Source organism: Carassius gibelio, chromosome A15 (assembly GCF_023724105.1).
Source record: "Carassius gibelio isolate Cgi1373 ecotype wild population from Czech Republic chromosome A15, carGib1.2-hapl.c, whole genome shotgun sequence".
Classification (NCBI taxonomy): Eukaryota; Metazoa; Chordata; class Actinopteri; order Cypriniformes; family Cyprinidae; genus Carassius; species Carassius gibelio.
The window spans coordinates 7868910-7893176 of record NC_068385.1 but is presented as its reverse complement, the minus strand read 5'-3'; the positions used below and the strand labels follow the sequence as shown (position 1 = coordinate 7893176).

The following is a 24267-nucleotide window of genomic DNA, read 5'->3' as shown; positions in this document are numbered from 1 at the left end:
CAACAAAATCAGATTATGGTGACATGGCAATCAGCTAATCAATTCAAAACGCCTGCAAAGGTTTCCTGAGCCTTTAAAAATGATCTCTCAGTTTGGTTCACTAGGCTACACAATCATGAGGAAGACTGCTGATCTGACAGTTGTCCACAAGACAATCATTGACACCCTTCACAAGGACGGTAAGCCACAAACCTTCATTAACAAAGAAGCTGGCTGTTCACAGAGTGCTGTATCCAAGCATGTTAACAGAAAGTTGAGTGCAAGGGAAAAGATGCACAACCAACCGAGAGAACCGCAGCCTTATGAGGATTGTCAAGCAAACTGGATTCAAGAATTTGAGTGAACTTCACAAGGAATGGATTGAGGCTGGGGTCAAGGCATCAAGAGCCTCCACACGAAGACGTCTCGAGGAATTAGCTGAACCACAGACAACATCAGAGGCGTCTTACACGGGCGAAAGAGAAGAAGAACTGGACTGTTGCCATTGATCCAAAGTCCTCTTTTCAGATGAGAGCAAGTTTTGTATTTCATTTGGAAACCAAGGTCCTAGAGTCTGGAGGAAGGGTGGAGAAGCTCGTAGCCCAAGTTGCTTAAAGTCCAGTGTTAAGTTTCCTCAGTCTGTGATTATTTGGAGTACAATGTCATCTGCTGGTGTTGGTCTATTGTGTTTTTTGGAAACCAAAGTCACTGCACCCGTTTACCAAGAAATCTTGGAGCACTTCATGCTTCCGTCTGCTGACCAGCTTTTTGAAGATGCTGATGTCATTTTCCAGCAGGATTTGGCTCCTGTCCACACTGCCAACAGCAGCAAAAGTTGGTTAAATGACCATGGTGTTGGTGTGCTTGACTGGCCAGCAAACTCACCAGACCTGAACCCCAGAGAGAATCTATGGGCTATTGTCAAGAGGAAGATGAGAAACAAGAGACCAAACAATGCAGAAGAGCTGAAGACCACTGTCAAAGAAACCTGGGCTTCAGACCACCTCAGCAGAGCCACAAACTGATCTCCTCCATGCCACGCCGAATTGAGGCATTAATTAAAGCAAAAGTAGCCCCTACCAAGAATTTAGTACATGTACAGTAAATGAACATACTTTCCAGAAGGTCAACAAGTCACTTTATTGGTCTTAAATGTATTTTAATTTGTTGAGATAGTGTATTGGTGGGTCAAAATCATCACAATTAAAATAACCAAAGATTTAAACTACTTCAGTCTGTGTGCATTGAATTTATTTAAATACACAAGTTTCACAGTTTGAGTCGAATTACTGAAATAAATGAACTTTTCCACGACTTTCTAATTTACTGAGATGCACCTGTATTTCTTTCTTTTGATTTTGGGGTGAAATACAACACAGATGTATCTTAGTGAGATTCACCCGGTCGCGCTCCCACACACCCCGATATAACACACACGTCAGAAAATAAACTCTCTCTGATGAATAACACTTAACACAAAGCAGGTGACACACACACGTTTGTTCTGTGTAAAGTGTGTTCATCCCATAGGTGTAATGGTTTTTATTCTGTAGAAACTGTATATTCTATGGCCCTTCACCAACCCTACACCTAACCCTAACCCTCACAGGAAACTTTGTGCATTTTTACTTTCTCAAAAAAACTCATTCTGTATGATTTATAAGTGTTTTGAAAAATGGGGACATGGGTTATGTCCTCATAAGTCACCCTCTCCTTATAATACCTGTGTCATACCCATGTCATTATACACACACACACACACACACACACTTCTATTTATTATTATTAGTTACGGAGGGCTGCCATTTATAATGACAATTTATTGACATACACTCACTAAGTGCCTTTTCATTGAACACATATCCGCCTACAATGTGTGTGTGCGGTGTGTGTGTGTGTGTGTGTGTGTTTAAAGATCAGCTTGTAAAGTTAAAAGCTTTTAAATGCTGATGGCCACTCAAATCTATCCTTTAATAGCTGTAAAAATCTCTATTTCTAAATTCTACGGTCTCATCAGCATCCAGCTATTTTTAGCTGTACAAAACATTTAGTTTTGCTGCTTGATATTGAAAAGTTGTGTCTTACCATATTATTTTAATGTATTATCTTCATTATGACCACACTGTTTTGTCGTGCAAACAGTTTTACGGTTTATTGCATTACTTAAAGATAGACGGACGTACCTTATAGACGTCCAGTATCCCGCACTGGTAGTCGAAGCGCGTGTAGAGTTCGTTCAGCATGCTGATGACCTGCATCGGTGTGCACTGCGCACACACGGCCGTGAAACCCACGATGTCAGAGAACAGCATGGTGACGTCATCAAACTTCTTGGCTTGAACGGGAAGACCCTGCCAGAGTCTCTGAGCCACGTCGCCGGGAAAGATGGAGTAGAGCAGGTCGACGGTTCTGTGCTTCTCCTCCTCTAAAGCCTGATGGGTTTTCTCCAGGGTCGCTTTGATTTTATCCATGCGCTTCTTCAGTCCGTCCTGAGCTTTGGCCTGTTCTCCAACCTAAAGAGAAGATTGGAGAAGAATTATGGCAGGTAACATCCGGTCGTGTTAATTTAATATCATTTACACACTATTAGTGTACGTATTAATATTTTAAATATAATTTTTGTTTTTTTATATTTTTAGTTTGCATTTAAATTTAAATTACGCTCTTTTGTCATTTTTATGATTTGTTTTTAATATTTCTATTTATTTATAGTAATTATGTTAACTAAATAAAACTATATTAAAGCTAGATATACAGTAAGTATATTAAAAAGGACAAATTAAATTAAGAATCATTAGGCTTTTTATATTTTTATTTAGCTTAATTTTTATTTCAATTTAAATTCTAAGAATTTATATAAATAAAATTAATAATTGTTATATAAATAAAAATGTATAATATGAAAAAACAAGTACATTACTAAAATGAAAAATGAAATATAAAATAAATTAAACATAAATAGAAATATAGGTTTAATTTATTTTATATTTCATGTTTAATTTTTTATTTATCATTTATATTTTATTTATATTATACATTATTTTATTTTTATATGTTTTAATTTTAGTAATTTTGTTATGCAAATAAAAATATATTACATAAATACAAATTTAAAAACACAATCTAAACAAAGCATTTATACTAAACTTTAATTTATTTTTATTTAGTTGTCTTTTTAGTCATTTTAGCACTTCAACTTATTTTACTTCAGTTCTTTGCCAAAGCAATTTTTTAAAGTTTTTAATCTAATATTTATTTCTAATTTTATTTAAACTTTTTTACAATTATCAAAAACAATTTTAATCATTAAAATTAATCATTATAGTTTTATACTTTACAACTTTTCAATGCTGTTTACGGTAAACTCGTTTAAAGCCTAATGAGCTTTCATTGACACACCCACCAGAATGACATCACGTGTGGCGTCATGAATAGGGATGTCAGACAGATGTAAGCCCCGCCCCATGAGCTCCTCCAGCCTATCAACACGCGGCGAGCCTAGAAACATGATGGAATTGGATTCTGGGAGGTGAAGCATCTGACCTTTGAGCTCCATCACCTGCAACACACACACACACGGACAAAAGTAAAGCGCTGAAATGGAAAAGCAAACATGCATATCATATTACAAATTCAATTTATTGGTAGGGAATTAATATCAATGCAATAAGCCTGACGTGTTTGTGCTGCCATGAAGACGCACTCTCATAAATATGTTTACATGGTTGTCAAAAACAACAAGGAAGCATATCGGATTTTAATGTTGTATGTTTCAAACACACACACACACACACACACACACAATAGAGAAGAGAGGGAGAGAGAGGCTGTTCTTTTATTAGGATTTAGTTGCTATGGAGGAATTCTTGAACAAGTATTCCAGAGTATGCACTGAATCTGCATTTGTTAGAGAAAAGCATTAGATTTCAGTGTGTTACTCCTGCAGCGTTTGTCCTCCAGACATGAAGGATTACTCAAATCATGTTATTTATGTGATCAGATGCACCATTTTCACCTATTTGGAACCAGAAACCAGCTGAAGAATCCAACAACAGCAAATGTATCCCTGTTGTTTTAGTTGTATTTATATACTAGTATAGCTTCAGTATGTTTTGTAATTCTGTTATGCTCTTTCGCGATTTTCTATTAGTGTTTATTATTTTATTATTCTATTTTAATTATTACTTTTATACATTTTCTTATTTAGCTTTAAATGCATTTTTATTTAAGTTTGAGGAATTTTGGCATGTAAAGAAAAATTAAAATTAAAAGTTTTGTTGTGTGTTTCTGTCATATTTCTCAGGCCATTTTTGTTGCCTGCGTATTCTTTATTAATTTTTATTTCTGCTTTTGTTTCAAATCAAATTAAACTAAATAAAAATTTGCAATGTTGATTGACAACTAACTGAAAAAAGTTTGAAGTTGAAGTTCTAAAATTACAAGCAGGGTTTTTATAGTTAACTGAAAGTAAAAAAAAAAAAAAAAGTTATTAGAAAATAAACATGAACTGAAACAAAATCAAATAAATCTTTTATTTAATATAGTTGTTGCAACATTTCTAATTTTCATTCAGTATATACTCTTATATACTATACAATTTACTTTGGGTATGTCTTATTTAGCCGTTTTAGTCAAATTTTGCAGGATTTTTAAAGGGTTAACTAAAATAACAACAAAATAAAATAAAAATGAATATTATAAATGAATTTTAATGTTATGCACTTTTTTCATTATATATTATATTAAGTTTTAGCAATTTTGTTATGTAAATAAAATACATGAATATATATATATATATATATATATATATATATATATATATACATATATATATATATATATATATACATATATATATATATATATATATATATATATATATATATATATATATGTAAAATGTAAAAATTACAAAACATTTGTTGTACCTTTTATTTTTTACATAAAATATATTTCCGACTTTTAAAAAAAAAATTTTTTTTTTGTCATTTTAGTTCCTAAACTTAAACGTTTTACTTCAACTTCAACTTATTTCACAGGATGCTTCAAAGCTTACACTCATCAGAGCCTGTGGCCCGTTACACAACAGGACAGAGATATCGATTTCAGACAGTGTCTGCTTGTTCACATGCTCTGATGAAGCCAATAGAGAATTTTGGGTGTGAACGGAAAGTTCATTATAAAAAAGTGTGTGTATGTTTACACAAAAGTGTCTGTGTGTGTGTTTCCTCGCCTCAGTCCCAGATATATAGATGTATTATGCAGAGATGGAGAGTTCCGCTTAAATAATGCAGTGTGCTGCAAGATTGGGCCATGTGTGTGTGTGTGTGTGTGTGTGTGTGTGTGTACACTTCTGTACTCTGTCTCATCACTCTAATTCTTCCCTGTCTATGTCGATCACAGGACTGTGAACCCTTTGCACAATCATCCAGCAGATGCACTTGTATAACATAGAGTTTTGCACAATCTTTGTAATTCTGATTTACATAGAAATTAGGGATTTAAATATGCATGACACAGATTAAACGGAAAGGCGGGTTTGAGAATAACGTGTAGATATTTACACTGAAATAACATGCAAAAGTAGCACGACTGTTTAATGATTTTGCCCTGGAGAGTAACGAACCCATTACAGCACAAACACTGAAGGTCAGAGTGATGCAGCTGCTGATCTCTCCCTCCTGCCACGAGAGAGTTTCAGCACAGCACAATCCTGCAGGAACCGTCCTGGATAGAGTTCAAGCGTCACTGCAGTGGAACCGTTTATAGAACGATACAATAAATATATAATCAGCTCCGAGATGCAGACACATGCTTCCTCTGGCTTCAACAGATTTCCATCACAAACAGTTCAGGATCAATCACTCTGCATCTCGTCATCAGCCAAATCTCAAGACATGAACACTAGCAGAATAAAGCTGAAAATCTCTCTGTATATTTCTCTGCGGGAGTTTTAAACTTGAGCACTAATTTGTAAAAACTCACTAAAGTTTCTCACACCAGAGCACGAGGGTGCAGCATTTAAAACTGAACTGAGAATGGCTTTCAAACTCAAGTTCATTTCCTGAGATTGAATTAAATTGAACTGAATTTGTACCGAGGTAGAAAAGAAGATGCAGAACTGAAGCTTGAGTTTGATTTTACGTGGATTAAACACAGAATGTTGGCTTATAAAAGGATTGCTTTGAGAACAAAAAAGGGGAAAAAAATTGATTGATGAATGGAACAATAGAATGACAGAACAAATGATGGACGGATGGATGGACAGATTGACAGATTGACGGATGGACGGATAATGGTACGATGGAATGACAGAATGAATGATGGATGGATGGATGGATGGATCAACAGAACAAATGATGGATGGATGGATGGATGGACGGATGGATGGACAGATTGACAGATGGACGAATAATGGTACGATGGAATGACAGAATGAATGATGGATGGATGGATGGATCAACAGAACAAATGATGGATGGACGGATAGATGGACAGATTGACAGATGGACGGATAATGGTACGATGGAATGACAGAATGAATGATGGATGGATGGATGGATGGACAGATGGATCAACAGACAAATGATGGATGGACAGATGGATGGACAGATTGACAGATGGACGGATAATGGTACGATGGAATGACAGAATGAATGATGGATGGATGGATGGATGGATGGATCAACAGAACAAATGATGGATGGACGGATAGATGGACAGATTGACAGATGGACGGATAATGGTACGATGGAATGACAGAATGAATGATGGATGGATGGATGGACAGAACAAATGATGGATGGATGGACGGATGGATGGATGGATCAACAGAACAAATGATGGATGGACGGATAGATGGACAGATTGACAGATGGACGGATAATTGTACGATGGAATGACAGAATGAATGATGGATGGATGGATGGATCAACAGAACAAATGATGGATGGATGGACGGATGGATGGACAGATTGACGGATGGATGGATAATGGTACGATGGAATGACAGAATGAATGATGGATGGATGGATGGATGGATCAACAGAACAAATGTTGGATGGATGGATGGATGGACAGATTGACGGATGGACGGATAATTGTACGATGGAATGACAGAATATATGATGGATGGATGGATCAACAGAACAAATGATGGATGGATGGACGGATGGACGGATAATGGTACGATGGAATGACAGAATGAATGATGGATGGATGGATGGATCAACAGAACAAATGATGGATGGACGGATGGATGGACAGATGGACGGATAATGGTAAGATGGAATGACAGAATGAATGATGGATGGATGGATGGACAGAACAAATGATGGATGGATGGACGGATGGATGGATGGATCAACAGAACAAATGATGGATGGACGGATAGATGGACAGATTGACAGATGGACGGATAATTGTACGATGGAATGACAGAATAAATGATGGATGGATGGATGGATCAACAGAACAAATGATGGATGGATGGACGGATGGATGGACAGATTGACGGATGGATGGATAATGGTACGATGGAATGACAGAATGAATGATGGATGGATGGATGGATGGATCAACAGAACAAATGTTGGATGGATGGATGGATGGACAGATTGACGGATGGACGGATAATTGTACGATGGAATGACAGAATATATGATGGATGGATGGATCAACAGAACAAATGATGGATGGATGGACGGATGGACGGATAATGGTACGATGGAATGACAGAATGAATGATGGATGGATGGATGGATCAACAGAACAAATGATGGATGGACGGATGGATGGACAGATGGACGGATAATGGTACGATGGAATGACAGAATGAATGATGGATGGATGGATGGATGGATCAACAGAACAAATGATTGATGGACGGATTGATGGACAGATTGACAGATGGACGGATAATGGTAAGATGGAATGACAGAATGAATGATGGATGGATGGACAGATGGACGGATAATGGTACGATGGAATGACAGAATAAATGATGGATGGATGGATGGATGGATCAACAGAACAAATGATGGATGGATGGACGGATGGATGGACAGATTGACGGATGGACGGATAATGGTAAGATGGAATGACAGAATGAATGATGGGTGGATGGATGGATGGATCAACAGAACAAATGATGGATGGATGGACAGATGGACGGATGGACAGATAATGGTACAATGGAATGACAGAATGAATGATGGATGGATCAACAGAACAAATGATGGATGGATGGATGGATGGACATATGGATGGATGGACGAATAATGGTACGATGGAATGACAGAATAAATGATGGGTGGATGGATTGATCAACAGAACATATGATGGATGGATAGATGGTTGGAACGATAGAGTGACAGAATGAATGAATGATGGATGGATGGTTGGTTAGAACGATAGAGTGACAGAATGAATGATGGATAGATGGATGGATGACACCATAGAACAAATTATGGATGGATGATAGGGGGACAGATGGATGGAATGAGAGAATGAGTTGTGGATGGATGGTTGGACGATGGATGAATGGATCGATGAATGAGATAATGAAGGGACGATGGATGGTTGGACGATGGATGGAATGAGAGAATGAATGATGGATGGATGGTTGGACGATGGATGGAATGAGAGAATGAATGATGGATGGATGGTTGGACCATGAATGGATGGATGGAAGGATGGAATGATAGAATAAATGATGGATAATGCATGGATGGACGATGGATAATGGAACGATTGAATGACAGAATGAATGACGAATGGATGGATTGATAGAACAAATGATCGATGGATGGTTGATTGGAACGATAGAATGAAAGAATGAGCGATGGATGGATGGATCAACAGAACAAATGGTGGATGGATGGATGGATGGTTGGAATGACTGAATGACGATAGAATGAAAGAATGAACACTGGATGGATGATGGATCAATTGACCAAATGATGGAGAGATGGATGGTTGGAACGATAGATTGAGACAATGAATGATGGATGGAATGACAAAAAATTATGGATGGATGGTTGGACAATGAATGGATGATCAATAGAACCAATAGAACAAATGATGGATTGACGATTGGAATGGTAGAATGACAAAATGATGGATAGACACATGGTTAGATCTATGGATGTATAGAATTATAGACAGAATGATGGATAGATGGTTAGATGGATGGAATGATAAAATAACAGAACAAACAATTGAAGGATGGAGAGATGGATGGATGGAAAGGGAATGTATGATAGACAGACAGATGGATAGATAGAAGGATGGGTGGATGGAAGAATAGATGAATGAAAAAATAAATGGAAGCACATTTCATTACTTTGATGAATAAAATAATAAACAACTGACACCTGACTTTCATTGCATCATCTGTTCCTCTGTTTAATTATTTATCTTCTCTTGATTCAGAGCTTGCAAATCTAGCAGTGTTTTACAGGACAGACAACAAACGGCTTTCTGTGACATACTAAAACACATCTACACCAATCAGATCTGACGACACAATTCTTCAAAGAACAACAGATTAAAGAGAAGGAGAGACAAATAGAGGGGAGCTTTAAAAAGACAATTGCACTCCAGAGCGTGACGAGGTGCTAAGCAGAGATAGAGTTACAATTCATATTTCTGAGTATGCACTGAATACTAGTTTTGGGACCTTCTACCAAATCATTCAATAGCGTCTAGATAGCATTAAGCTCAATCTGCAATCTGCATCACGGTTATTACCATTAACTAAAACTAAATAGTTAATATTTGAAATAAATAAAATGTATATCTTAGATATTTTTGTAAACTTAAATAAAAGAATACATAGATATTAGAAGAAAAACTAAACTTTGAAATGGCTAACTGAAATAAGTTGAAGTATGTAAACTAAACTAAAATGAAATGCAAAATGAGAATATTACAATTCTAAATATTATACGGTAGATAAAAAAAAAAAATGTTGGATGTTGGTCAATATTTATTGAAAGTGTAAACAGGTAAACAATTCAGAAATAAAACTGGCAGATTTTACAAAGTTTTTTTAACATAATATGAATTTAGATGCATCTCGTACACTATTTAATTAATTGATGCTAATTGGTTTCCAATTGTTGTTGCATCATACCAAGCTATTATAATTATAGTTGGCAAAATCCAAAAACATAAAAAAATAGCTGTTATTTATCAACAAAGTAAATGTTAACTACAATAAATATGTGAATTTAAAACACTTTAACTTATTATATTTCATGTAACTGCCATGGCAGCGAATCTCATTTTCATTTAGTTTAGTTTGATGCACTTAAATAACTAAAAATGAAAAAAAAATAAAATAAAAAAATAATATAAACTATATATAGAAATAAAAAGTAACAACAAAATAACTCAAAATTAATAAAAAGTAAATAAAGACATTAATAATATTTATTAATATAATAATAATACTAATAGTAATACAATTAATGCTACTATAATAATACCACTGTGAAATGTAATGTGATAAAACAAAATTGTAACCTTCTCATGATAATGAATGCAGCTGTCCACACTGTTGATTATAATCTATTTTTGTTGCAATGCATCACGATTTCTTAATGCTGACACAGTGCTTATTCATATTTGTTCACATTTATCATCCTCAGTCCAGTAACCAGCTTCAGCACACACACACACACACACAAACACACACACAATTACACAATAAAATAACAGGAAGTAAGTTAGACCTAATGTATCCAGTAATTATGATTTTGTATCTATAATCTAAAAATTAAAAAAGAAAAAAAAAGCATAGTAATTGAGTAAAACTTTTTAGAAAAATGTTAATGTTAATTGATATAAAGCTGAAATAAAATAAAATAAAATTAATATTGTACATTTCCCTATTCAGAAATTCATATTATATTTTTTTTATATTTTATATTCTATTACGTTCTTGGAAATATTAATACATTTAAAGTTTTTAAAGATTTCAATAACACTTACATCTGGGTTCCGGGTTTTTTTATTTTTTATGACACTGAATTATCTATTTTTGCTTATTTTATTTCAGCTAGATGCCACGACATTGTTTCTTATTTTCTTTTAGTTTAAGTACTAAAATAACTAAAGCTAAACCTGAAATAAAATTTAATAAAAAATATATAGCATAATAAAGATGTGACTAAAAAGAAAAAGAAAACAGAAAAAATAATCACAAATATTAATACAAAAATATTTATTTTTAAATTAAAATCTTAAAAATATAATAGAAAATTTTTAATAAAACAAAAATAAAAATAAAATTGAAATGAAAAAATGAAATAAAAAATAAAAACCAAGTTAAAATATTAATAAAAACTATAATAGTTTTTGGTAACTAAAATAAAACTGTGTCAACTTTGTCTAATTCTTATTATTACATTTGAATGTTTTAATTAAATAACACTTAAATCTGATTTCTGAAGCAAAACGTTCTTGTATCTCTTTCTTTTTCTCAACAGGGATTGTAAAGAAATTCTTCAATGAGATTCACAGTTGTCAAATCAAAAAAATATTATTTTTATTTTCTTAGATTTACATTTGCAGTGCAAATAATCCTGCGGGTTTGGCAACGATGGCAAACTCTGTAATTAGGACACGTTCCTACCGTCATGTCATGTGAGAACGATCATATTTATGAGATGGGTGAACATGAACACCACCACAGTGTTGTAATTATTAGAGGGAGACCTGGGATTTTCTTCGAGCCAATTAAAGGATTACGATAATAACTGATTTACATACGGATCATTGTAAATGTAAATTAGCTTTAACACATTTGGACTCAAGTTGACTTTGCTCTTTATTTTGTTGAACCAGCGCTGAAATCTTTCTTGAGATGTGAAAATGAGAAGAAATACGAATGTATTTAAGTCCGGCCAAAATCATGTAGAAATCAGCGTTATTTTAATGTAACTATTACTCACATTAAAGTAGCTTTTTCCAAGTTTTTATTTTTATTTTTTTTATTATATTAACTTTTGTCAGTTTTGTATATTTAATATTTCTAAATAGTTTTATTTCTGTTAAAAAGTTTTGTAATTCAACCTAAACCTGTTTCAGTTATAACTCAAAAATGTTTATTTATTATTTCAACACATTTTTAGTAGTTTTAGTTACTGATTACAACAATGAATTAAAAATTCTGACTTCTGAACTCTGAAATGCTTTTTTGTTGTTGTTGATTTTTTTGCTATTGTAAATTTTTTCTATTACATAAAACTATTTTTATTTTACGTAGCAGGATTGACAAACTCACAATATTACCTTTTCCAACCAATTAGGCAATCAATTCATTTTGTCTTTTATTTTCTGTCGGCTACAATCAGAACAAACAATGTACTGTTTGTGAATGAATCATTTTGAGTCGATTCATTTTAATGAATCATTTAAACAGATTAGAAAAGAGTCTGAATCAGTGTAAAAAAATCAGTTCAGTTTAAATTTATCACAGTCAATTGCCATGGCTACGTTTAAAAAATTACTTTTAGTTTAAGATTTTTTTATATTAATTTATATTAAATTTTTCTGATTTATTTCAATAAAATTATTTTAAATATTAACATTTTTAGTTTCAAGATTGTAATTTTAGTACTTAAACTTATTTTAGTTAGCTGCCAATGCAACATTTTAAAATTAGAAATTTTCTCAACTTCTATTTCATTTAAATTAATATATTTTTTAATGTTTTTTTTTTTCACAAATTCTGAATGAATCATTATTGAGTTGGTTCCTTTCAATGAATCGCTCGAACGGATTGCAAAATAGTCTGAATCGGTGTATAAAAAAACAAACAAAAAAAACATCTTCTGTGAAATTATTGCTGACTAAAATATAATGTTGCTTAAATCATTATATTTGGACAGTTGTTGAGTTAATAAGAGCATGTTTCGCACCTAAACAAACACAAATTCACATTTTTTACTCTTACCTTCTCTCTGCTGTCGAGTGCCGACCCGTCAGATCGTGTACGAATGGTGAACGGCGTGGACAGCCGGAGCAGAATGTTCTGGAAGGAGCAAGGGATTCTGGGAGAAACCAGCTCAAAGCTGGTGCTGAAGGTGAGCGTCCGGTGCGGGTCACTCTTGGCCTGTTTCCGAAGCCCCTCCCCGACCTGCAGGACCTCCATGTTGGGTCCCAGAACCAGGTGAAAGGGAAAGGCCCTGCAAAACGTGCTCAGACCGATGCGCAAATCCATCGGCGAGCGCGACAGCTGACGAGATCCGGCGGCGGTGGATGCGGGTTGAGTCCGAACCTCTCGAATGAGGAAGGACAAACAGGTGGGGGATGATGATGATGGCGCAGATGGAGATGAAGAGGGGGAGGAGTCAGCAGAGAGCTCGCTGTCCTCATTGGACGTATGCAGCCACGTGGGAGGAGCCTCCTCCACCGAAACTTCTGATTGGTAGATGCGCCGGGCGGCGGCTCGGATCAAGCCCGGCATGGCCACGCCCACAGTAGGGTCAGGGTTGAAGCAGTGGAGGAGGAGACTCCGTCTCCCGTCGCTCTCCACCTTCGTCTCCTCGTTCTCCTGAGGAGCGTCTTTGCATAGGAAAGAAGGAGCCTCGGAAGACGCTCGGCGGCCGCAGGATGTTCTGATGTGTTCTAGAAGTGCGTCGAAACCGTTGAAGAAGTCCTGCAGGTTTCCTCCGAGAGCTCGCAAAACCCTCTCGTTCTCCTCCAGACACAAACCAAAGAACTCCTCCCCAAATCGACCACGAATGTCGGCAAAGTCCACGCCTGTAAAAAAAAAATCGTGCAAAATCGTTTTTCACTTTGCTTAATAATAAAAAAATACTAGTTTATATAAATATATGTATATGTTGATAGACATTGAATTATACATTTAATTAAAATGCATAAAATGTATTATAAGTGTTAATTTCCGAATATATTTACATTTTACATAAATGCTGTTCTTTTTAATTTTCAGTGGTCCTTGAAAAATAAAATGTATCAGTTTCCAAAAATAAAATATTTATATATTGTGCAGCACAACTGTTTTCAACACTGATAATAATCAGAAATGTTTCTTGAGCAGTAAATCAGTATATTATTCTGATTTCTGAAGATCATGTGACACTGAAGACTGGAGGAATGATGCTGAAAATACAGCTGTGCATCACAGGAATACATTACACTTTAACAGATATTCACATAGAAAAAAAAAGTTATTTTAAATTGTAACTATATTTCACAATATTATTAATTTTATTAACTGTGTTTAATAAAATAAATCCAAACAGTATGGAAGCTTGTTTCCACCATAGGATAAAAAATAAAAAGCGTAAATGCAACTTTGTATCTCACATTCTGACTTTCCTCTTAGAATTGTGAAATAATTATTCAACTGTGAGATATAAATTGCTAGAAAAAAGTCAAGATTGTGAACAAAAATTTCATAATTAACTTTTTTATAAATTCCGTGGCAGAAAAAAAAAGAAAAAAAAAGAAACCAGAATTATGAGAACTAAGAATTGCAAGATGTAAAATTAGAATTCAGAAGGAAAAACATCAAAATTGGTAAAATTCCAATTCTGGATTCTAGAAAAAAAAGAATTTTGTGATATAAACTCAGAATTCCAAAAAAAAAAAAAAAGTCTAAATTGCATGTTGCAATGTTACCTTAAAATTCTCTGGGGAAAAGTCAGAACGGTTAGATATAAACTAACAACTGCAGAGCTGTGAGATAAAAGTCACTACCTTTATCATTTTGTTTTAGTCCATGGCAGAAACAAGCTTCCAAACGTAATAGAATTCTATTTAAATCCATTAAATAACCAACAATCAACCCCAAACATTTAAACAGTGGTGTGTATAAATGAATTCATGTTTGTGTTATACAGTAACCTTTGAGTAAAGCAATGCAGCACTTCAGAGGTAATACAGTATGCTGTTGAGTGGCTTATTGCTTTTATAAACGTAGCAGCATTGTGTTATAATATAGAACGTACAGTCATGTACATTTACATCGGAATGGGCATGTATGCAATCTGTAGCAGAACTATCTGTTTTATAAGCATGCATTCACATAACGATGGAAAGTTTAAAGGTCTGCCCCCAGCGAAACCACTAGATTACCAATATAATCAATCGCTGCAGTATAAGCGCGTCGTGAAACACTGCGGCTCTGCTGCATTAAAGCGAGATGCGCTGTAGGTTTAGCTGGGCAGGGCTCAGTTCAAATGGCTCATTGCGGTTTATTTATAAACGTGTTCTCGTTAGGGATGGCAGAGTTAGTATCTTAGCAACAGCTCGGGAATGGAGACTGCAGCAATGGAGGGAGTTTTTAGGAAAGTGTGTGTGAGTGTGTTTTGAGGTCAAAGTTTTGCTGTTTTGTGTGTGTGCACTAAAGCTGCACCATTTGGTCAAAAAATCATGAGAAATATTGTATTTATGATGCAAAATAATGCTAGAGCACTTGTGTTGTCAATGCATGCTAAAAGTCAACACTTTGCAAAAAAAATACAAATAAAATAATATTGAGCCAACATAAAAAAAAAAATCACATGCATGCTTGAGTATGCATAGTATATTCTGAAGTATGCATGACATATACAGTATTTATTAAATTATACTGCAGCCTTTTACGGATTAATAATTGCACAAGGTGATATTGAGATTTAGATTTTTTTATTATTATTAATTGCACAGCCCTAGTGTTTAATTACCTAAAACAGTTGCTGTGTATTTCAGTATTCCTGAGATGTCAGTCTGGCTGTCACAGCAAGAGTTCTCCAACAAACACTTCTTCTCTTCTGACAAGCTTTGTACAAACTCCTGTCCACTGCAAGGGAAAGAGACATTGATTAACACTTAACAAAAGAGTTAAAAAGAAAAGGGTAACCAAAATATCAAAAGAAAACATTATACTGTAGCTCAGAGGTTTCATCATAATGCTCACATTTAAAATAAAACAGCTTTTAGGTGCATTTAGCAGATAATATAATTACACTTTTTGACAAAATAAACAATCTAGCAGATGAGATTTGCTATATAGTTTAAATCACCTTATGTGCAGTTGAAATGTGCTTTATACTATATAATGGGTGTCATTGCATTTTTACAAAATTTCAAACCAAGTGTCATTTATTTTAATGAAAACAGCACATATTTTACGAGCAACAACTTTTGACAAAAACATTCATTTGAAACAGTTAACCATTAGATCTAGCGTTCAAATTGGATTACTTTGTTTTGTTATTAAATTCACTGTACTGTAAGAGCATCCACCATACTTACATAAAAATTAAGGTGGATTTAAGGTGGAGCTATAAAATTATGCGAGTGAGTTCATATGAAGACTTCTGTCTTTTTTTTTGGAGACTTTGGTATGTTAGTATATTTTGGAGACAATTCTTCTGAAACTCTGTTTTCTCATTACTCTCTAAGAGAAACAACTGAGAGGTCATTTCTCTCAGTTATGAGTGATGTACCTGATTTCCCTCTGTCTGTAAATCTCCACCGTTCTCTGCAGGGCCAGCTGAATTGTCTGGGTCTAAAAAGAAGAAAAACAATGCAGTCAGAAGTTGTTCGACCCAGATTCACGAGTGACACTGCAAAGACACGATGTAGCTGCTAAACAACAGCACTCTCATTGCAAACGCTGCTCTGCTTCTAAAGCTCCATTCACAGGATCTAATTAAAACGAATTAAAAAAAGAAAACATCAGCCACAACTGAATCAAATGTTAAAGCAACTGTATGTGTTTCAAAATCGCTCCCACTCTCCCTCAAACGTCTGTTCTGTGAGTAAGTTTAGTAAGAGGGTACGAAATTCCACGAAAAGTGTGGATTGCTTTATGGCAACAAAAAAATGCATGTTTAATTATGAATGTGTTTTACGACACTGAATTCCAATCGCTTAATTTCACGGGGGCTTCAAAGTCACAAAAAATACATAAAACTACATGCATTTGGTTAAAAAATAAATAAATAAAAAAATAAAATTCTCAATGGAAATGCATCGATGCCAGATTAATTCAATCACACATATTAAAAATGTAGACTGTAAAAAAAAAAAAAAAAAATTCTCAATGGAAATTCATTGATGCCAGATTAATTCAATCACACATATTAAAAATGTAGACTGTAAAAAAAGTAAAAAATTCTCAATGGAAATTCATTGATGCCAGATTAATTCAATCACACATATTAAAAATGTAGACTGTTAAAAAAAAATTAAAAAAAAATAAAAAAAAATTCAAAGTTGTACATAAAATTAACATTTGCATGAACATACTACTTTAGTGCGTTACTTGCCATTTCTTTGTACTTCTGAAATTTACCAGGAATTTCTAGTTTCTACGCCACTTCTTTTTAGTAATAAGTCCCACAAAGTTGCAGTTAAGTTCTAAATATCTCGAATGGAGTAAACAGTGATGGTAAACTCTATTGGATTTGTCTGTTTGTGCCATGTTTGTGTGATTTGGCCCTTTTAAAGGGATTTACAGTGCTGATCTACCTGTAATAGAATACACCTTTAAGCCTCATCCAGTCACGCTTCCACAGCAACAATATTCCAATCAAAATCCTTTTCATTTCACGAAAGCTCATAATAGCTCAAATCCACCTTTATATGGTCAAATCTGCTTTAGTAATCTCACAGCTGTCTCTCTCTCTCTCTGGAGATATTAAACCTGATTTATACTAACGTAACACAGCAGAGAATCATAAGAGTTGAAATAAAACGTACTGGTCTTTAAAGTGACTTCATTTAGTCATCTGAAATTATTTAGTTTCATTCAGCAACGATGCATTAAATTATCAATACAGTCATTTATGTTGTTTCAGAAGATTTCTATTTCAAATGATGTGTATTTAATCTGTGAATCCTAAATCAGTTTCCACAAAAATATGATTTCAACATCGACAATAATCAGAAATGTTTCTCAAAGCAACAAATCATCATATCAGAATGATTTCTGAAGATCATGTGACACTGAAGACTGGAGGAGTGGTGCTGAAAATACAGCTGTGAATACATTATACATTAAAACTGAATACAGAAAACTGAATATTATTACAGAAATTGTAATATTTCAAAATATTACTATGGTATGTTTGGTTAAATAAGACTTCTTTTAAAAGTGTTTTTCCAATGAGCTTGCTGCAATGCATGTTGGGATTGCCTTCATGCAACCACATCTTAGATTTCGGCTTAAACTAGTTCTAGAAAGCATCATGAAGACCCTGTCTACCTTTGGGATCAGTTTTTGGATCAGGAGGAGTATCTGTGTTGTCTATGTAGGCAGTAGATTCTGAAAGCGCTTTTCGTTGTTTTCAGAGCTCTATAAACTTAATGTAGATCTCTCTAACACACAAACAAAGGATCAGTGTTATCTTCTAAAGAACGTGTTCGTGTGTGTTCAGTGAACATTGGTTTTGTCTAATGCCCAAACAGTACAGACATGATTTCCACTGACACGTTTTAATAATATATTTGCAAATGTTGAAATGCATGCTATAGAAGTACTTGCATTGTTAGTTCATGTTAACTAATGTAATTAACTAATGTGCACAAATGCACAAACAAATGTTTTAGAAATAAAATTTAATAAATATATATCTTGCAAATAATATATCAACAAACCTCCTCAGTAAAAACCTTCATAATATAGATAAGAATAATGCTGAAAAGGAAATTTAGGAAAAATATAAAAAAACAGCCTTTAAAGATGTGTACTGTAACTGAAATCTACAGATGCACATGACGAAATGTAATAAAATAAACAGTTTAAAGTGAATTTTGGTCTGAAAGAAGACATGTTATGGAAGCAAAATCTCAAAACTGACCAGTGCATGAAAAAACATGCATTTATGTCAGTCTCCAGCCAATCTGAGTGTTTTATATATAATCCAGCTAAAACACACATACACACATTTTGGATTTAGGCCATTGGAGCAGTTGGTTTGCTATGAACCACATTTTTAAATCTAGTACAACACACACACACACACACACACACACACACTCAGAGTGAATGTCAGGACAAGAACATTCTGATGCAGAGATACATTCTCTGCAGTACAGTGTGTGTGTTTCTTTGAGACCCAAATTCACCAGGGACCACTGTACCGAGAGGTTATCCTGCCCTTTCACACACACACACACACACACACACACACACACACACACACATACACATCTGAACGTGCTCAGCGCTGTTCTGCTCAACACGAGACAGGATGAATATGTAAGCATACATGCTGAAACACACACACACACACACACACAGCAGGGCCTAAAAAACCACAGCACGCTCTACATTGATTCCCCATTCACACACACACACGCACACACACACACTATAAATGTAAGACGGTGTGAGGGATGGACTCTCAGACATCTGCACTGTCACCAGTTTCTGCAGTTCGGAGATTTACGAGCCGTGTGATCCGTTCTCACACACAGAGTCAAATCCATCATCATCATCATCAGTTCTCCAACAGCATCTACACTAGTAATACTGGTGCACATGGTTAGAGAGAGAGAGGATGCATTTGCTGTGACAGATTATGTCAACCCTTACAGTAACCATGAATATTCTCTATGTGACGACAGGACAATAAAACCATAGATAGATAGATAGATAGACACCACCAATCCATCTATTTATCTATAATATATGCATTCTATTCTATATTTAACAGGAAAACATGTGCTTTATGCCTAAAATATCTTATATATATACTCTACATACTATGTGTATGCATCTGTCCATCATCTACATACACTATAAATCATCTGTGATTTTATTGTGAATAAACACCCACAGTATTTTCTCTTAAGAAACATGCATTATATATACACACACAGTACATATGCATCATGTGCATTACTCTCTTGTGTGTTGTGGATGGGTGAGGAGTATAAGGCTCGGTACCGTCGGTGAAGTGAGGCGTCTCAAACTCTCTCCGAGCGAGTCCAGGTTGACGCGTTTACGCCGGGCGAGCCTCCTGCTGACGGCCGCGTCCTCGAACGGACACGAGAGCGTGTCCACGGGGCTCCTGCCGTTCCAGAAGACGCGCGAGAACGGGCACTCTCCGTCCTCCCCGGGGCTCTCCAGGTAGTCCGAGCCCATGGAGCTGAAGGATTCGGAGGAGATCTTCCGCGAGGACATGCTGCTGCGGACTCATCAGACGCGCAGGCGACACAGAACCATCGCGGAACCGGGACGCGCGCGGCAGACGCGAAGGAATCCCGATTTAACGCAGCAGCAGCAGCAGCAGCGCTCGGAGGGAGCACCGGATCACCAAGTGCACAAAACCCAGATTCTGTCCGCGTGGGTGTGGGGTGAGATGAAGCGGGGTGTTCGTATTACCGAATCCCGCCGGTGACCCAGCAGCTCCGTAGACCGACGCAGACTCCCGGAGACCTCATGACCTGTCCGTCCGTGCGGGTTTGACGCGGAGAGAGTCACTCCAGATGCGCTTAAAGACGACGCAGTAAAGGGCGCACAGAACTAATAAACAGCCAATCGGTTAACATACAGCAAAAAGCATCGAGAGAGAGAGAGAGAGAGAGAGAGAGAGAGAGAATGCGCGCGCGCGAGAGAGGGATGCTGTTCACACTTAATATTACAGTGGTCATGTTAACCGTGCAAGTATAGGCACTGTAAGTAATTTTTTAGGAGATTTTAGGTTCCACAGAGCATGCTGTAATGGCATGCACTAACAATTATTCTAATATCCTGATTTCTAAAAATCGAAACATGCACTCACATGTCCTGTTGTCAAGAGCATGAATGATAATTAAAGAATTGATTCAATTATTTTGCAGAATAATAAGTAACACACAATTAAACATGACATTTTGAAGCAGAGAGAGTCCAAACAGCTGATAAAAACATTAAAATAATCCACAGCACTCCAGTCCATCAATTCACATCTGGAGAAGACAAAAGCTGTGTGCTTAAATCCATCATCACAACATTTGAACTTCAAACTGTTGCTAAAATACAAGACTGCTATCCATGATTCCTCCATTGAAAAAAATCAAGTGTGTGGTGAATTTTGATGTGAGAAACAACAGGGGATGGACTTTTTCACTGAAGGAAGAGTTATTATGGATTATGGACTCATATTTTAGCCGGAAGCACTTGTACTTGTAGATTATTATTGTGATGTTTTTATCAGCTGTTTGGACTCTCATTCTGACGGCACCCATTCACTGCAGAGCATCCGTTGATGAGACACTGATGCAAGGCTACATTTCTCAAAATTTCTTTATCAAATTATAATAATATGAGGTTTAACATATATTAAATAATCATTTAAAACCATTTGTGTTCGAATGCTACATTGACCTGGATGATTACAACCCTTCACAAGCAGTGCTCTGTTCACCCAGATAGCGAGAGAGAGAGAGAGAGAGAGAGAGAGAGAGAGAGAGAGAGAGAGGGGGAGAGAGAGAGAGAGAGAGAGAGAGAGAGAGAGTCAGGTCATGTTAGCAAGGATGAAGGTTGAAGGCTGTGTGCCTCTCTCTCTCTCTCTCTCCCCCTGATGCCTTCAGGATATTTCTCTTCTCTCTTTTCGTCCTTCACTCTTCTCCCAGCATCCCTCTTTCCGCTCCTGAGTCTGACCCATTTTCCCTCTTCTGCCTGTTTCTATTCACATATTAACAACAGGAACAGTCTGTTTGCGTGCGTATAAATAAACTAACACACCGCCATTTTTTTTTTTTTTACATACTGAAAAAACATTATTTACCATTTATTGTGCATGGATGCAATGACAATCGAAGCAACTGGTTTCAAATTAAACATTAGAGATAAAGCGTGTTATATGCCACTAGTACCAGCAATCAGAATTGCAAAAAATATCTTCAAACTGGTTTCCATGTGCAATTGTTCAAGAGCAGATATTTGAGCTTTTTTGGGCTGTGTATTTGCAGGACCTGTTCGGAAACCTCTCTGGAAACAATCATTATTTTAGTAACCGAGCTTTGTAACAGAGGCAAAAAAATCACAAACTTCGCCATTTATAAATTGCAATGTGAAATTTGAACAAAAATGTAGCACAAGATTTAATTTCATCCTGAGGGTTTTAAAGTTGTCATTTTTTACATTTTCATTAAAAATTATCTTCCAAAAAAGAAAAAAAAAGAAACATGTATAAATTGTCCAAAAATAAAATTAAAAAAATCCTATAATATGCATTTAGAAAATAGGTTGAACTTAAATTTAATGCCAACTGTAAAAATAAGAAAAAATGTGAATCTGATTATATATTTATATAATTATATAATTATAATCTTACTGTATATATATCAATACACACATATATACAGTATGTATATATTAATGAATCAAACTGAAGACTGAGACAACATTTACTACTCAGTACCTGCAATTAAACTTACAGCTCATTAATTATATAATCACATTTTCAGTATTCAGTATTAGCAATATTCACAACGCTCCACTGCTGTTTATTGGTTGTGTTAGCTGTGTGTGGCATGTACTGGAGAACGCCTCCAGTGTAAATCCAATGGAGATCTCTGGCAGTCTGTGTCTGTGCAGCACTGTGTGACAAATTGTGCACTTCAGCGTTGTAATTATTTCTGTGCGTGTGTGTGTTAATGTCTGTAATGCCACATGACTAAACAATCAAACACCCACATTACAGTGACCTCCACGCTCACCTGTGACCCCTGAGCGATCTGTGACAGTGCTGTTAAACACCCTCATAAAACATCAGCTCGTCTGTGCTGTCCTTCTGACCCCAGCACAACAGCTGCTCTCCTGATGACACTACATCAAATACAAACCATGCATATTACTGTTCAAGCAGAATTACCTGTATATAACAGTCTTTTTTAAAGCTAAAAACTAATGGAAACTTCTTTCCTCCCACTGTAAAAAATACGTGTTTAGATAATGACTTTTTTCTCTCACAATTCTGAGTTTCTGCCTCCAACACCTGAGACTCAAACATGCGCCCCAAAGCGCTTCTGAACATCTATGAGCGAGAGTGAATGAGTTGAGAGGTGTACAGAGAAAGAGAGTCGACTAATCAAATGTTTATATGCATTTAATTACTGATTATTCATGTCTGTAGCCCAAATAGATGAGTATACTGTATATACATGAGCGCATGTGTTTGTAATGTTTGTACCTGTATTTGGCTCCAGATGTCCTCGTCCAGACCCGTGGCCGATGTGTGATGCTGGACGGGGACGATCAAACAGTGACCTTCGGTCAGAGACACACTGTTCGGCAGACACAAGCACACCTGCATGAGAGAAAACAAACACGTCATGTGATTAATGAAGAGGACAGCACGCTAAAATCTCTAGCGTGTCCCGCAGAACATCTCCCATCATCTGCAAAACACACACATCCTTGAACACCACAGTTTTGTTTGCATGCAGACTTTTAGCGGTTACTTTATCCTACATTTCTGTGAGTTTTATCTTGGTTTAAGAGATTATGAGTCTTACAACTCAAGGGCCAAAACAGGGGTTCGTAGGTTGATGCAAAACAACAACAACAACAAAAAAAAAACGCTAATAATTAGTTATACTGCGTGGAGGGGCGGATCTAGAAAAATATTGATGGGGTGGCGAAAAGGGGGCAGGAATTTGTGAGGGGTGACAACTTATGGCAGACGTATATCTACTGAATTTAGTCACAGTTATCACAGTTTGATGATAAATATATGTGCACACTACAAAAGGACACAGGCTGTCATTTACAAACTTAATCTCATGCAATCAATGTCTTGCATTTGAAACAGTTCATATAAGGAATAAGTGACATAGCATACTCTACTGTGCAATAGTACTATATTTCTGTTTAAATTTCTTCAAGTTATACCGAAATGTTATTTTGACAGGTTGTCGTAAAGACATTGCCGTTTCTGTCAGTCTGTGAATACGATACGAATGAATGACGATAGTTTTATCAAATGAAATGGTGAAATCCTCTCATAGCGCGCTGGAGTGCACATGTGTAGCATACATCATCCATCAATATAGTGAAGAGCTGAAAACATGTGTATGTGTGTGTGTGTGTGTGTGTGTAGTCGAGCACACATTCCCAGAGATTCCCACACCTTGTGTCCTGTGTGTCCTGAACAGGATTGTATTGTTGTGCCCCCCTTCCTCAAATATGATGATGAAAAAAACATCTACTACAGGGGTGAAAAAGAACTTTAATCAAATAAAAAACTAAATGAATAAATTGTATTATTTACAAATCACAATTGTAGCCCTCCACATTTACCTGTGGCTATAACTTTATTATGACTCTAATTT

At 35.7% G+C, this 24267-nt stretch overlaps 1 protein-coding gene across 2 annotated transcripts in view; it reads right to left on the bottom strand.

Moving 5' to 3' along the window:
• Positions 1 to 20489, bottom strand: part of LOC128029077 (guanylate cyclase soluble subunit alpha-2-like) — a 174570-nt gene extending 154081 nt beyond the window's left edge. For both annotated transcript variants that reach the window (XR_008187298.1, XM_052616554.1), the window contains exons 1-6: positions 19895 to 20489; positions 16446 to 16507; positions 15681 to 15796; positions 12941 to 13749; positions 3383 to 3538; positions 2163 to 2492 (exon numbers count right to left, since the gene is read on the bottom strand). Coding sequence is in view for 1 of the 2 variants with exons in the window: in XM_052616554.1 (XP_052472514.1) it covers positions 2163 to 2492; positions 3383 to 3538; positions 12941 to 13749; positions 15681 to 15796; positions 16446 to 16507; positions 19895 to 20131 (1710 nt within the window). In the remaining variant the exon portion in view is untranslated. The remainder of the gene's footprint in view (positions 1 to 2162; positions 2493 to 3382; positions 3539 to 12940; positions 13750 to 15680; positions 15797 to 16445; positions 16508 to 19894) is intronic.
• Between the last annotated feature and the right edge of the window lie 3778 nt (positions 20490 to 24267).